At 42.2% G+C, this 15,835-nt stretch overlaps 3 protein-coding genes across 3 annotated transcripts in view; all 3 read left to right on the forward strand.

Annotated features, from left to right (window-relative positions):
- The first annotated feature begins 1,556 nt into the window (after positions 1–1,556).
- Positions 1,557–5,104, forward strand: hoxd11a (homeobox D11a). Its single transcript, XM_019857620.1, has 2 exons — positions 1,557–3,131; positions 4,844–5,104. Exons 1-2 carry the CDS (start codon positions 2,561–2,563, stop codon positions 5,077–5,079), a joined length of 807 nt encoding a protein of 268 aa, XP_019713179.1. The 5' UTR covers positions 1,557–2,560; the 3' UTR covers positions 5,080–5,104.
- Positions 5,105–5,576: 472 nt separating this feature from the next.
- hoxd10a (homeobox D10a) lies at positions 5,577–13,684 on the forward strand. The gene is made up of 3 exons (XM_019857618.1): positions 5,577–5,685; positions 7,516–8,449; positions 11,765–13,684. The coding sequence occupies exons 2-3, from the start codon at positions 7,765–7,767 to the stop codon at positions 12,037–12,039; spliced, it is 960 nt and encodes a 319-aa protein (XP_019713177.1). The 5' UTR covers positions 5,577–5,685; positions 7,516–7,764; the 3' UTR covers positions 12,040–13,684.
- Positions 13,685–14,218: 534 nt separating this feature from the next.
- hoxd9a (homeobox D9a) overlaps positions 14,219–15,835 on the forward strand; it is a 2,902-nt gene continuing 1,285 nt past the window's right edge. The window contains exons 1-2 of the mRNA XM_019857576.1: positions 14,219–15,064; positions 15,423–15,664. Of these exons, the coding sequence (XP_019713135.1) occupies positions 14,548–15,064; positions 15,423–15,664 (759 nt within the window). The 5' untranslated portion in view covers positions 14,219–14,547. The remainder of the gene's footprint in view (positions 15,065–15,422; positions 15,665–15,835) is intronic.

The following is a 15,835-nucleotide window of genomic DNA, read 5'->3' on the forward strand; positions in this document are numbered from 1 at the left end:
ATATATATATATTAGCCGTGAAAAAAAAAGAACCAATATGATCAATTGTGAGCCAAGTCGGTCTTTTCCCTTGTTAAATAAATGGTGTGGTTCTTAGTCAATATGCTTTTTATTGTTTCCGTAATCAGACACTGATAAAATCAGACTTAATTTGATTCAGAATATGAGTGAGACAACCATTGATCCATACATATTTTAAGGATCGAGTTTTCCAAAAAGAGTATTCGTGGAATGTTGTTTGGTCATAACTGTGCTGAAAAATATGGACGAAAAAGCTACAAATACTAAACACAGTTAGCAGTAAAGTAAATAAAATTAAAAAAGACACTGTTGGAAATAGTGACTGCACTTCATTTGGACTGAGTTTATTTTTTACATTATTTTTATTAGAAGGGAAGGAAAGATGATAAACAGAATCGTACAAATGAACCAGTTCTATTTATCTCCCTCGTCTATAAGTGTGTGTGTGTGTGTGTGTGTGTGTGTGTTTTTTCAAATAAAAACACGTGGCATATTTTACAGCAAATATAATGACGCGAGGGTGTCAAAGAGAAGCAAAAATATGCAAGACTCGTTCATCATTCAAAACATGCAAGAATCATTAAATTATGAAATACATCTCTATTTGTTGGAATAATCTATTCTTTTAAATAGAAGCACATCTAAAAATAAAGCTTTGTAATATTCTGTCATAAAAATATTTTGTAGTATATGTCAATGTGCTTATAGAGCATCTTTCCGAGACAAATTATTTTCAAATTATCTTTTTTGTCCCTTTAATCTGTCTCACATAAGAAAAGAAGGGAGCCAATGGGTTTCAGATGCTCAAGTAAATAAATAGAATAGAATAAAAGTAAAACTTTTCTCGGAGATAAAACTACTGCTCTGGGCCTTTTAGCCTTTCCTGTGGTAACGTAACGCTTTAAAACTGCATAATGTGTTTATTGGGTGGGTGAGCGTGTGTGCGCGCGCGCGGGCGTGTTTGCAGTCGTCACACACAGTGCGCGTGGTTCAGTGAAGGGTAAACAAGAAAGTTACTCTCCATTTTTACCTTTAAAATAGTGCTTTTTTTCCTCTCCTTTCGCAATGTAATGCTGCAAAAAGATATTCGCCACATAGACACCGGACGATCCAAGCAATTTATAGGCTGCAACTACACACAGCTCCTCATTTTGATTTTTAAAGTGTTTTTTTTTTTTTTTTAACAATGTAATCCGTCAGTAGTCGCCATGGGAGCACAAGACAAAACTGGCAAATGCAGCTATAAGTAGAGTCCTACATTTAGTCTTTTATTTATGCACTTATTTATTGACACGCATGCTGCAGACGGTTTTTGTGTGTGTGTGTGTGTGTGTGTGTGTGTGTGTGTGTGTGTGTGTGTGTGTGTGTGTGTGTACACACGTGTGCGTCAGTTTAGGGTGAAAGCATTTTAGCCGAAACCTTTGTGCATAAAGTCAATCAGATATTGTTCATTTTAACTCAGATGAATTTATTGTTCGTGTGTTGGATATCAAATAGTCTCAACATCGAGGAAAACAACTCCATTTGGAGTTGATTTTCAAAATCGTTCAGCCCTTTTATCTATCCATCGATAAATTGACACGAATTTGCAGCCATATTCAATAATACACGTGTACGTCGCAACGGTTGAGATTCGTGCACTGTGATTCGTACGCGTGTCCTTCCACTCCCTTCATCCTCATTTGAGCCATCATCAAGCCTCTTAATTGCATTTTAAGTGCATATTCCTCAAGTTAATTTCTTGTACGATTGCTTATCACTTCCCTCGCGAGGGACGGGAATGGAAAGTGGGGAAGGGAAGTGTGCACGTGTGTGTGTGTGTGTGGGGGGGGGGGGTACGTGTTGTATTTATCCAAGCGTCTGTTTTATTGCGCGCAGGACAATAAAGAATGTCGAATTAGAAGCCATCGTGCGTTTGTTTAAGTGCGCCAAGCATCATATCGCCCCGGCGCAATGAGGCTTCAAGTGCACAATGACATGTGGCGTCTTTGTGCTGCTTGCTGTTCTAACATGGACGTGCATGTGGCCTTGGCGTTTTTTTTTCCCTGCCGCCTCGTACGCCCTTCATTAATAAGGCTGGAGGTCAACGTCAATGCTTCCGCGTCCACGGACGTGCGTGGGAGGAGGTGGTGGGGGGTGGGGGGGCAACCTCGCGAACGGCAACTTGTCAACTTGTTGTCAATGAGTGAGACTGAATGAAAATATCGCAGTTCCTCTTCTTCGTCTTGTACTTGTTCCCGATGGCGCAAGAGAGGAGTTTCCCCCAGCATCCAGGGAGCCAATGGAGGCTCTCCCACCGTCTCACATGAGTTTCTCAGGACGGCTTTTTTTTTTTTAATGACCGATATTGATGTATGGTAATTTCTTGGCCGTGGATCACATGACACAATTACCTCAAGAATCGATCAAGATGTATAGCGAGCCCGCTCGCGGCTCTTTGCTCGCGTCGGGACTGGCGAGCCAAACGGGCTAAGTTGAAAGGACACAAGCCGCGGAGAAGAAGTCTCCTCCTCCGCTTTCTCCACCCGTCGCCGCAGACATGACGGACTACGACGAGCGCGCGTCCAACATGTATCTGCCCAGCTGCACTTACTACGTCTCCACACCCGATTTCACGTCCGTCTCCTCCTTTTTGCCGCAAAGCACCTCGTGCCAGGTGAATTTCCCCTACTCGGCCAACATCGGACAACCTGTTCGCGAGGTCTCCTTCAGGGATTACGGACTGGAGCACCCCAGCAAATGGCACTACCGGGGCAACTACGCGTCCTACTACTCCTCGGAGGAGATCATGCACCGGGATTTGATCCAGTCGTCCTTCAAAAGCGAGAACCTGTACGGCGGCGGCCACCACGCGGGCACCGGCTCGCCCTGCAACCTCTTCCCCGGCGTGGGACGCAACGGGGTCCTGCCGCAGGGCTTCGACCAGTTCTTCGACGGCTCCAACCCGGACAAGAACGCCGCCGAGCCGCCGCCGCCGCCGCCGCAGCCCAGGCAAAAAGCTGCCGAGGACGCGGCCGGGGACGCCAAAGTGGACCAGCGCGCCGGAGACACGGCGGCCAGCGTGGACGACGACTCGTCGTCCAACTGTGGCGACAAGAACAGCCAGCAGAGTGGGTTGTATAGCGCCCCTTTATTAGGGCAGAGTCCAGCGTGGACAATGGCGTGTCCTTCGCCGCGGCCGCGCGCGCTCGTGTGCGGCTTTATAAGCATGCAAAAGCGTTTTATATCCCAATAAGATGTTCTTTACGGCAGTAAAGGCATTTACAATGGGAAACTGTTACCATACGCGCGCTTGCCCTGCTGTACTCCGGTGGCAAGCCTGTTGTATCAGGAGCCCCACAAAAGAGCTTTATTTACATCTTTCCAGCCAGGTTTCTCTCTGGCAACATGAGCGTCACAAATAAACTGGCAACATCACCTTGAAAGGCAAGAAGTTTATCCCCCCCCCCCCACCACCAACAACCTATTTTTTAAATTTATTATACTGATTACAAAAGAAGAAATATTGTTACACGCCATGCGCGAATACAAGTGTCTAAAAGTAAATGTTTCCGTGCTATTTTTTAAAAAGACTCATTTAAATGCAGCTTTCGCCATTACGTTTGTATATCCGGAAACAATGTGTTTAAATTTATACCTCAAATGTTGCATTCCTGATTTACGACATAGGGGACGAATGAGATATAAGCTGACGTTACCACGCATATATGTGCGCAAAATAAGTGGAAAAAAATGTTTAAGTGCTATTTTCATGATTGAGTTGGAAAGGAATGGGTTGATAAAAGTGCACTTTTGTTCATCTCAGTAGTGCCGCATGGGCGCCTAAAAAGGAACAAGCAAACAAAAATAGTGCTGATTAATTTAAAAACCACCAGACGAATTACTGAAATACTGGATTTTAATTTTAAATATGACTGGTTACTTTACTATATTTAACGATTGTGTCAGTCTAAAACGCCTCATCGTCGAATTTGTTTTGCATGAACACGAATAACCATTTGGGATTTTTAGCGTCATTTCCTGTGGCGATAATTGGATGAGCGAGCGATGGTCAAATAAAGAGAGAAAGCCTCAGTGCCTGCTTTGGTCATGTTAAGTGTGCATCCTGCACCATATGCGTTTAACTTGAGACGGCGTAAATGGATTGTAGTTGAATTTGAAGAGATAAACTCATTACTGGGATAGGGAGTCGTTTTATTGAGTCGTGCCATTTGCACATGCTAACAAACATAGAATATATACATATATATGCACCTCGTGGTAATTTATGCATATGTTAATGCAAGTTACGTGGAATTCACTGGGAGTGGTTGAAAACCCCTCAAAAATTTCCGTGCACCTTTTGCTTGCGTTAGGCGGTCATTCAATAGCGTCACACGTCGGTGTATTTTCATGATTTTTTTTATTGCGCACGCGATATGTTGATATCAATGTTAGCTAACTCTTGCAAAGCAAGTGGTTTACTGATGCTAACCAATGGGGAACAGCCTGACTGAATTGTATTTGTTAAATATGCAAAAACAGTATCTTGGAGTTTGGAGATGGAAAACTAAAAGCTTGAACTACATGGAAATAGGGCATGTCTACGAGGACTGTATTGCGCAACAAAATACTGTGAAATGCACGTTCGGTGCACATATGTGAGTCATAGGCAAAAATAAGCGCAAAATGAATTCAAGCGCAATGCTGGATCACGCAAAAAGAAATCGCTGGGCGTTACTCGCGTATATTTTCTCACACGTTTCGAAAAAGGAATCTCTGTTTGATTTTGTTGCCTTCTTTCCAACTTTCCCAATTCCCCGTCTTGTCCGTTTGTGTCCAGCCTCGTCCAGCAAGTCACGGAAGAAAAGGTGTCCCTACTCCAAGTACCAGATCCGAGAACTTGAACGAGAGTTCTTCTTCAACGTCTACATCAATAAGGAGAAGCGCCTGCAGCTCTCCAGGATGCTCAACCTGTCCGACCGCCAAGTCAAGATCTGGTTCCAAAACAGACGAATGAAGGAGAAGAAGCTCAACCGCGACCGTCTACAGTACTTCACTGGCAACCCCCTCTTCTGATACACAGTAGAAATACACTAACAATACTATATATATATATATATTCGCCAAAGACTTGCTTCCTTCTGCATATGTCAGGCGCCATGTGTTCGAAAAGGCAGTGTGACGTCACGCCTCTACTTCAATTTTATTTATTAATTTCTCCTGGGCTGATCAACCAACTATTTTTTGGAACATTATTTATTCGTGCGTATGTCCATTTAAAGGATGCATGTCATGTGGTGTCTATGTGTCAAGCAAAAATGTAAAACTAAATAAATAACAGCTGACAGGGAAACTTTTTTTTTAAGCCTTGGGAGAAATGTGTCTCCTCACGCCTTTATTTCCCCTCCTTTCACACACTGGATTGTTTACTAAACCTTGAACCGTCTAGACACAATCATAAAAGCAGCTGTAAACTGCTAAATAAGGGGCTATTGGACATTCGAGGCCCCCACCCCCCTTAACCTCGCCTTCATCCAACTTCTCCACATGCAGACCTTCTTTTCCTGCCTCAAAGTACAGTTGCAAATGTCCAAGGAGCCGGAGACATCTTTTTTTGGGACAAATGTTGGACATTCAACATGAACCAACCTGGATGTGGACTTTTGGGTTTTCTCAATGGACGTGAGTGTGACTGCCTCATTCTCCTTAAATCCATGTGATCAGATGCGTTGATGTATTTTTAATTCGAATTGACCGGGGAAAGAAGGGGGGGGGCATTAAATAAATTTGACGAAGCGTTTAATTGCTTTGCCATCAAAATCCAGCAGTGAAATGACATTGGCGACTGTGTACGTCGTTTTGGAAAACGACCACAAGAGGGCAGCCTTGTAATTTCGAAGAGTGGGTTGAAGCAATCTACGAAACAAACTGGCTTAATGATTACGACACATGTCGGCTTTGCGGTTTATTTTCGGCTCAGTCCCACGGATGTGCGTGTATATATATATATATATATATATATATTTGTAGGTGTGTGACAGGAGTCATCTTGTAAGAGTGCCACAATACGCTTTCATCATTTGTCTGTCGATTGAATTTATTTGTACATTTTCAGACCGTATTAACACTGGGTAACTTATTTTTACATTCGTATGACATTTGACAATAGTTAAAGGCTACTGTGAAACTTTGCCTGTATAGTGGATGAAGTTTTACGATGGAATGGATTAATTATTTTATTTAATGTCAACATTTTCAAGCTTTATTTTGAGCATCAGTGGCGAGTTCATATGTAACAAAACACACCGATCAATAATCCATAAATAGTGTAATAATTATTCTCTCTGTATGTACAATCTTTTTTTTTTTTTTTTGAACTTGAACGCACAAATTTTCCCTATGCTGGGATTTCATGAGGATTCCTTATACAGATCCTCTAATTTAACGTCTCGGTGCAATCATTTAACGTCTCGGTGCAAATGTAACACCCACTAAAACTGTGCTCCACCCCGATTGTATTTTGCTTTAAGATATATTTAAAAAGTGTGCAATTATACTCACGCGTATTTTTTTTCAAGGGTTTGTCGTTGAGACATATTGTGTACATAATATGTGTGTATGGTGACGCATGTAAAAGGAAAATAAAAAACGACATTACAGTTCGGTGTTTCCCGTCATTGACGAAAACGGTCTAGAATTTCATAATCGATTTCAATGTTCAGAATGTCCTGAAAAAAAAGTAGGGCTTTGAACTACTTTCAAAATGTGGCAGGGACAAAATATTTTTAAAAATTGGTTGCTTAAAATGTTTTTCAGTAATAATTTTAACATGACTAAAAAAAAAAACAAAAAAAAACGATGTATTTTTGTCCCGCAACAATTTGCTTTATCTGCCACTTTTTACAAATTGCCATTTGTGCAGACAAAAACAACACCAGGAACAAAATAACCCAATTACACGTGCATGGAATAAATTATTTTCTGGGGAAAAGAAATTTCTTCATCCTTCCAGAAGTATTTAACAAGTTTTTCTTCTCTGTCATTTGCGCTGTACAGTATTGTGTGTCACGACAAAAAAAAAAAAAACGTGGAGCAAAATCTTGACATGCAATCGATTTTAAATGAAGTAACTCAATGGAGAACTGATCACAAAAAGATGGAAAATTCCGGAAAGTAATTACAGAATGTAATTGTACCCACGTGGTTGACCACAAAACATGACGTAAACATGAAATACATTGCTTATGTGGTCTCTGGATTGGAACGAGTGCTTTGAAGACGTGTCATAGCTTGAGGTGAAACCATTTTAAATCAAAAGTAGAAGCAAAACATTTGTATCATGAATCAGATATTGCTTATTGTACAAATCGATATATTGCTTGTGCTTGTGAAACAATACATGGGGAAAATCGTGTATTAAATTACGACGTTGAGGAAAACAAATTGCGATGAGATGATGTTCCAAATTTGTTGGTATATAAGGTGACCGTATTTTTTTTTTTCTCGTGAAAGGACAATGTTACACGCGCAGCCTCTGCTGCCAGGCCCCAACCACAACAACCCCCACCCCCACCACCTCAGCAGTGCTTCGTATGAACCAATTTCAAGTGTTGGTTCTAGGTGTCGCTGCAGACTGCGCCTTCGGGCTGAGCTGCAGTGCGTGTCAAGGCCACTTTCAAAGCTCATTGGTGGGCTCGTCATGTGGTCCGCGCGCACGCCGACTCACGGCGCAGATATGTCAGCTTCCAGAGGACGGCCAAAATGTCCTTCCCCACCAACTCCGCTGCGGCTAACCCCTTCCTAATGGACGCTTTCGCGTACACGCCGCCCGCGTCTGACTACGTGATGCAAACCTGTGGACTGCAGGTGCCGTCTTTGGCCAAAAGGGGCGAGCTGGGCCACCACGGCGGGGCCATGAGCGTCCCCTCGTACTTCGCTCACCAGTGGGGCGAACCGGGCAGGGCGTGCAGACTGGCAGAGGCGCCCGTCAGTCCCAACTGTACGTACGCGCAGGGCATCAAGGAGGAAGGCAACTGCTGCATGTTCACCGAGAAACGCCTGCAAACAGTCAGCCAGCAGCCAGACGGCCCCCTCCACGCGTACTCCCCCCTTGCGGCCGAACCGAACCGAGCCGACGCCCCCGAGGTTCCAGTTCCGGGCTATTTCAGACTCAGCCAAACGTACGCCGGCGCGAGGCAGCACTGCCCCCAGCAGCCGAGCCCGACGTTGATGCAGCTGGACCGGGTCGGACCGCAACCGCAGCCCGCAACAAAGGACGCCCCGCCGCGCAGCCCCGTGGCCGCGGCGAGCCCGGCGGAGCGCTGCACATCCAGTGTGGAGGAGGAGGAGGAGGAGGAGGAAGAAGAAGAAGAAGTAGAAGGAGAAGAGGAGGAGGAAGACAAGAGACAGTCGAGTCCCGAGCTGCTGGTGCCGCGGGATGGCAAAGGTGGGTTTGGCCTCCAGCGTCGTAAAAGCGAAAATAAAACACAAACAAGCCTCCGCAGTCATAATGTTTAATGAGAGGCTTTGGACGCCCGCGCGCTCTCGCTTCTCTTCCTACGTGCGCGCGTTCGCGATACGTTGCAGTGATACCCCCGATTGAACTTTTTATTTGCCAAATGTTAAGATTGTGGCCGCAATACTATAAGTGAACTTTTCTCCTATGCAAGTTAAAAAAGGGCGGGGGGGGGGTGTAAAGTATGCTTGGGCCTCCGGTTTTGTTGAAAGCGAAAATGACATTTAAATGATTTAGTGACAGTACATTTTAATTGCAAAGGGGCTTAGATATGGTGAAATAAACGCATTGAAATCATGCATGTACAGAGTAAGATGAGAATTATTAGCCCCGAAGGAACTATTCATTTTCCTCTCAAAAGGGCCCAAATGTTTGCAATATTCCTAAAATGTTACGCTGTAGAAACACATGTTCAGGGTTCCATTTGACACGAGAAGGGAAATAAATATTCAGTGTGAAAACATGAAAAACGTGGTGAAAACGGAGATGAACTGTGAAAATGAATAGCGTGGTGTGAATTTGTGCTTTCATAAATTCGAGCAGTGAAGTAATGATTCAATCAGTCCGGATCGATCTGAATTAAATTTAAGGGACTGTAGTCTAAAACTCCCAAATTTTGAGAAGAAATTATATAAAACTAAACTGTTCCAGATCCCCTCCAAAAAATATCAGTTAAAAGGCTAATAATTTTGTTCTTTTCATTTTTCCCCTCAATCAGTAAAAAAAAAACAGCAACATTGTATTTCGTGCCGATCTTTGCAAACACTCCAAATAAAGTGATTGTGACGTCATTGAAGACAATAAACCGTTTTATTGGATTTCGTAAAGCGTTCCAGTTTTGACCGGAACAATTAACGTAAGCTGTGGTCACGCAAAACCTATTTGAGTGTTTGAATGATGGGGGGGGGTGCATGCCATATACTTCCAATTTTTTTTCAGCCCTCTAGCGACTTTTCCTTTTAGTCACGCTGTTCCTGATATGAGCTGAGATTATAACATTAGCGACATCGTGTAATTTGACGTTGTACAATGTCACGAGACTGTCAGGAAATTGATCTTTTTTTTTTAACTTTCATTCTGTCTTGCTTCTTTTTTTTTTTCTTTTTTAATAACGCTTCACACTTGACTTTTACTGCAGTTTAGCCTTAGGAAATTAGCCCCAATTAGTTGAGACTGTAACTTGCAATGATAACACCCTCCAACGTACAACTTTTTTTTCCCACCCTTGACGCTTGCCACTTTTTGGCCTTAATTGAAGAGGTGTATTATTTTATACATAAAACAGCCTCCTACGTTCGTCGTGACGTTCATGATTTTTTTAAACTGTTCACGCTGGGCTATTAGCAGTATGTAGACAAAAAGGTTAGCTTTTATTTACCCTGAACATTGACTGCAGGTATCACTTTTTGGTTTGGGGGTATAGAAATAATTCCTAAAATAGCCCTACATTTTCCTTCCTCCACATTATTAATCTTGACATTTCTCCCCTTTTGGCTTTAGAAAAGTTACAAAAAAATTCAACAACAAACCTCACTATTTTTGAAACAGTTTCGAATCAAACCCTGTCATGCTAGCATCCTCAAATGATCAAACCTGTTTGCTAGCAGCCTAAAAGGAAGACCTTGGGATACCCTTGGCACTGGACATTTCATCACAAAACGGTATTCTTCTATTTTTGTCATTAATTTCGAATACTTGCAATGAAGTGGAATTAAATAATTTGGCATCATTTCAAGACCTAGACAAAGTACAAAACAATCCCCAAAGTGCTATTTTTAAATTTTATTATGCTTTGGAATGGCTTGGTACCCACCCATTAAGGTTCTATTTTTTTTTCCATCCGTGACTTTTACCACATTTTGGTCTGGGAAAATATACAAATAATCCTCAAAATAGATTTAACAAAATATTAGTTTGGATTACTTTTCATGTCTTGGCACCCTGAACTTTAGTACAGAGGTTTTATTTTTCCAGTCCTTTCAAGTGTTACAAAAATCGTTGAATGGATATATGGGTTTGAATTTCACCACTTTTGGCTTTGGATTTTTTTTTTAAAAATTAGTTGACATTGTAACATGCACGCCAATCGTACTACTTTTTTTTGTACTCCGCATCATGTGACTTTGAACACTTTTGGCCTTAGTGTAGAAGGGAGAGATGTGCCCCAGTTGTCACAAGTTTACCATGAGGCAACAAATTGGAGTTGTTTTCTGGATGTACGTTACATCTATTTTTATAAGAGTACATTCACTGTGGGTGTATTTAGAAGTACAGTATATTGCTTATCCCCATGGGTGGTATAGCCTCAATGTATTGACTTTTACAGTTTGGGAAACATATATGCATATATTTTTTGCCCCTGAAATATGAGATGGGTCAGAAAATTTCACAAACGATTTCCAGTCTTCTCAACCACACCTTCCTGCACTCCTGGAACTTGGAAGTATTCTTTCTTGTGCACTGAACTAAGCCAATGCCGTCAGATCTCTTTTGTGGACTTCCAAGTTGAGGGGAAAACCCAGAGTTTGTCAGATTTGAAAGGAATTGTTTGTGAGGAAGGTCCTGGATTTCATATATCCTTAAAACTGCTGGGTCAAAAAAAAAAAGAAAAAAAGAAAAAAATGGACCGACTTGCTACTTGTGTCAATTTGACCCAGTTTTTTAGGTATTTTCTGGAAGAAAAAATTAACCCGAGTAGTGGGTAGGTCCAATTTTTGACCAAAGTATTTTTTGTTTTCTTTTGTTTTTTGACCCAGGGGTTTTAAGAGCGGACTGTTTTTTTGTAGATTTAACTCATAAGCGTGGATAGTTTTTGCCCCTTGTTGTATTAAAATAGTGACACAATATATGACGTCAAATTATCAACCCAATGCAGTGGGTATATAACACAGCACTGGCTTTGAACTGGGTCCGCTATTTTACCCAACTTGGGTTAGTTTTGATCCAAATTTTAAGTTACTTTTGGACAAAATGACCTCAGTTTTTGTAACCCGTTTCCTGGTCTCTTTAACTCATCAGTATGAGTAATTGTTAACCCTTGTTGGATCTAAACCTTGACCCAATGGGGTGCGTCAAATCCTCAACCCACTGCACTGGGTGTAAATAACCCAGCATCTTTTGGTCCCATCACTGGGTTAGCTAGTCCACCCAATATGTCTTACTTTTAACCCAGCAGTTTTTTAAAACGTGTCTCTTTGGATGTGTGTGACATCATGTCTCAATCCTGATATGTTTTTGTTTTCCCAGATCACAATCCCAACACCCAAAGCGGCAGCTGGTTGACAGCCAAGAGCGGCCGGAAGAAGCGCTGTCCTTACACCAAGCATCAGACCTTAGAGCTGGAGAAGGAGTTCCTGTTCAACATGTACCTGAGCCGAGAGCGCCGGCTAGAGATCAGCAGGAGCGTCAACCTGAGCGACAGACAGGTCAAGATCTGGTTCCAGAATCGCCGGATGAAGCTCAAGAAGATGAACCGCGAAGGTCGAGTGCGGGAATTGAACTGCAATCTCACTTTCTCCTGAAGTGTCATGTGGATTCCCTGTAGTAGTATTGATGCATCACGTTAGCACTACACAGGTGCCTTGAGATATGAGATACGATACACTCAAATCATCTTTTCCTATTGAAATGAATAGAAATGCCATTAATCTGTTCCAGATTTTTTTCTTTGTTTTGAATAAGAAAAAACAGCACTCTATAAAATTGTACTTTAATAAAACATTGTGTACACTCATCAATGATAGACTACTTGGGGTTAATTTTACTCAACTTGCTAAATTGTTTCACACAAAACCACCCCCAAATTCATTTCGTATGGACCAACTCAAACATTTGGGTCATTTTGGGTAAAAAAAAAAAAAAAAAACACAAAAAAACCCACAATGTAGTGGATCAGTCCATTTAGAACAACAAAGCATTAAATGTTTTTTAAAAATCAAAACTTCATGCTAAAATGCAAATCAGCGCTTTTTGGTATGCCCCCTCTGACCACCAGGAGGCAGCATTGTATAAGACAGACACAAACGAAGAAGAATTGATTTTTTTTTTCTACTACCACTCAGTAAGTTGCCATAATATTCAATACTTTTCGTAGAATATATGTCTGTGAGTATTGTGATATACGGTATGTCTCGAGTGTTCTACCATCCTTTGTATTTCAACATGCTTCAAGGTTTGTAAAACCATGACTATTGATGCTCACTGTTAGCATATCGATGGCATTTTCTACTTATGTTAGCATTAAGCTAGTCGGGGGGTCGTTCCTAAGGCATCATAGTTTGCTTATTTGAAATACTAAGGAAATTCTCTTAGTTTTATGTTTAATTGGACAGTAAACTTCAATCGCAGTGGCAAAAACAGCTTGAAACCGCTTTTGTTTTTAATGGTCGCTATTTGCCAAACCGCTGCTTATTGTGAAGTGAACTGAATTGAGTTCAGGGCTTTTATATAATATTTGCACTCACGAGAGCCCCCCAAAAAAAAATTGTATCGGGAATAACTCTTCAAGCAAGTCACTCGTATCTCAAGGCACCTTCGTATTATCTTTACGACGTTCACTTTTGGTTTACTGTGGCAGTGGACGTTGCTTGGTGTTATTTCTCACACGATTTGGGTCCTACATTACTGGCCATTCAACGGTCACTTTATTAGGCACACTCACACAATCTTATGCAGCGTTTCACAACTTGTATTGAGCACATAGGCACATACTTATTTTACATTCGAAAAAAAAAACTGACAAAAATCTCAGAAAAAGGTGTCACTATACGTCACTGGCATAGATAGATACATTAATTGTATTATTAATTGTCATTTTTGGGACCAACAAAGTAAAACGGGATCATTCTGAACACCACTTCAAAAATAACCATACTATAGTGATTGAAGTAGTGTCCAATTACACTGTATCATACTCAGAGTTGTTTGTAATATTGTTTTGTGTGGAGTCCCTAGTAAAGTGGTCAGTGTGATGTAGATTTCTGCAGATAGGTGCCCACTGTCCGTGTATTTCTGTGTATGGTCGTGTTTGTGTGTGAAGCATGAGCTCAGCACAAAATGTGTTCCCACTGGCCTATAAATGGGCTCAAAAACAAGGTTCATGTATGCTTTATATGTGTTGCATGTGTGTGGCATGTACAATCTCTTGCAATAAAATGATCAACACTGCTTGTGTAGTTTGTTTTCTGTGTCGAAACTGAAATGATTCATTAAAAAAACACAGCTTAGTACTTATTAATATTACATTTTAAATTTTATACAATGGAAAAAGGGAGTTGTGCAAATATCAAATGAGGCTAAGAAGAATCATTTTTTAATTTTAGTGCTCACCTTTGGTTCAAGTCCAAAATGTTTTGTTTTTTTTTTTTTTGCAAAACAAAAATTAAAGCTACATTTAAATTGGAACATGCAGATGTGCTTCCTCAAGTCTTTTCTTTTTATTATAGATGACGTGTATAATCACACACACTCCATAAAACATTATTGATACACACATATATATTAGGTCAGTAGCGTCATTATTATTACTCTCTTAATATTTAATTCCCGCTTATTCTAACTCGGTGTAAAAAAAAACACGTTTCCAAGTCGATTAGGAACATTGGAGCCTGTTATTTGTTCATTTTTTATTTTTTTATTTTACAATGTGTTTTTACATCTATTTTATTAGGATTCTAGTAGTCTATAAAGCTTTTTTTTACTGAGAGTAACGGAACTAGCTTTCACGTGAGCGCGCGAGGCGTATGTGTTGTAGTTACTTAATTGTTCACACGTAATCGAGTCGTGTTTATATTTCTCCTATTCAAATTAGAGAGAGGGGGAAAAAAATAAAATACGAAAAAAAAGCAAAGGGGGGTGCATTAAGGTAGGCTTGATTTACTGGCAGTATTAGTAAATATGATCACGTGATCCGTGTAACCAATCCGTGCAGACGCAGGCAAGCAAAAAATACTATGATTGTTCATAGAGGGGAGCTTCCCCCTTAAGAGTGCGAGTCGTTTTATTTTGAGTGCTCGCATCAAAACAAAAAAATGTCTTCCAGCGGCGCCCTCGCCAGCTGCTACGCTGACGCCGTTCTCGGTCCGGACGCGGAGGACGTGTACGGCTCCCGCTTCATTCAGCCTCCCCCGCACACGATGGCCCCCACCAGGCCACCGGGCGCCGGGGAGCACCTCGCTGACTTCTCCTCCTGCAATTTCGCTCCCAAATCCACCGTCTTCCCCCCGTCGTGGCCGCCGGTTCATCCGCAGGGGCTCTACCACCACCCGTACGCGCACCAGTCCGACCCAAGATGCGTTGGGGCGCGACCCTGGATGGACCCGGTCCCCGACCTCGTCCCCCGCTTCGCCGGATTCCCCCCCGGCCGACGCGCGCCCTGTGCTCCGAAGCCGGAGCGTTCCCCGCCGAAGATCCGCGACGCCAAGCCGGGCCAGGAGCCTCGAAGTCGGCCTTTTGTCGAGGATGTCCCCGAAGGTCCGGAGAGGGCGCAGAGTGGAAGTGAACTTTCCAGCCACAGCGAGCCCAAAGAGGAGAAACAAGTTGACCCAAGTAAGTAGAAGCGCATGCATGCAAATCGCCCCCAGGGCTGATTTATAACTGTGTGAGCTGACTGCGTAAAACGGGATGTTTTACTGACCCATAAAAGTGTCCTGGAGCCCACTGCTACACCGCGGCCCAGTACGGACGGAACCCGCCCTGTTTTCTTTTTTTTTTTTTGAGTTATTACACAGGATTCTGCACTTTTTTGTGCGCGCATTGGGGGGTCAATCACAACACTCCCGAAATAGATGCTCGTAAGGAAACACCTGGATGGGAATGTAGGGTTCTCTTGTGTTTCCAAAAACAATCCTATTTATTTATTTATTTATTTATTTATTTTTTTGTGGCTCCCAATTTGTGCACGCAGGCAACCCGGCAGCGAACTGGATCCACGCACGCTCCAGTCGGAAGAAGCGCTGTCCCTACACCAAATATCAGACTCTAGAGCTGGAGAAGGAGTTCCTGTACAACATGTACCTGAGCCGGGACCGGCGCTACGAGGTGGCCCGCATCCTAAGCCTGAGCGAGAGGCAAGTCAAGATCTGGTTCCAGAACCGCAGGATGAAAATGAAGAAGATGAACCGAGAGAGAGGCGGAAAGGAGCAGCTATAGGATTGCACTCAGGACAAGTTTGGATTTTTATTTTGAAAAAAAAAAACACAATTTCTATGATTTGATTTCAAGGCACCCAAGAGACACTGTGGATCACGTTCCAGCGAAGCCATCATTTCTCACTTGATCTTTTTTTTTTTTTTTTTGCAATTGAATAAGATGACAAAA

The sequence above is a fragment of the Hippocampus comes genome, unplaced genomic scaffold (genome assembly GCF_001891065.2).
Source record: "Hippocampus comes isolate QL1 unplaced genomic scaffold, H_comes_QL1_v1.1 scaffold359, whole genome shotgun sequence".
NCBI classification, from domain to species: domain Eukaryota; kingdom Metazoa; phylum Chordata; class Actinopteri; order Syngnathiformes; family Syngnathidae; genus Hippocampus; species Hippocampus comes.

What these genes read in the sequence shown, in the direction of transcription:
- hoxd10a (XM_019857618.1), top strand. Translation starts at nt 7,765, where the DNA reads ATGTCCTTCCCCACCAACTCCGCTGCGGCTAACCCCTTCCTAATGGAC. An exon ending in GGTGCCGCGGGATGGCAAAG is followed by an intron (nt 8,450 to 11,764) that starts GTGGGTTTGGCC and finishes TTGTTTTCCCAG; the next exon opens with ATCACAATCCCAACACCCAA.
- hoxd11a (XM_019857620.1), top strand. Translation starts at nt 2,561, where the DNA reads ATGACGGACTACGACGAGCGCGCGTCCAACATGTATCTGCCCAGCTGC. An exon ending in CGACAAGAACAGCCAGCAGA is followed by an intron (nt 3,132 to 4,843) that starts GTGGGTTGTATA and finishes GTTTGTGTCCAG; the next exon opens with CCTCGTCCAGCAAGTCACGG.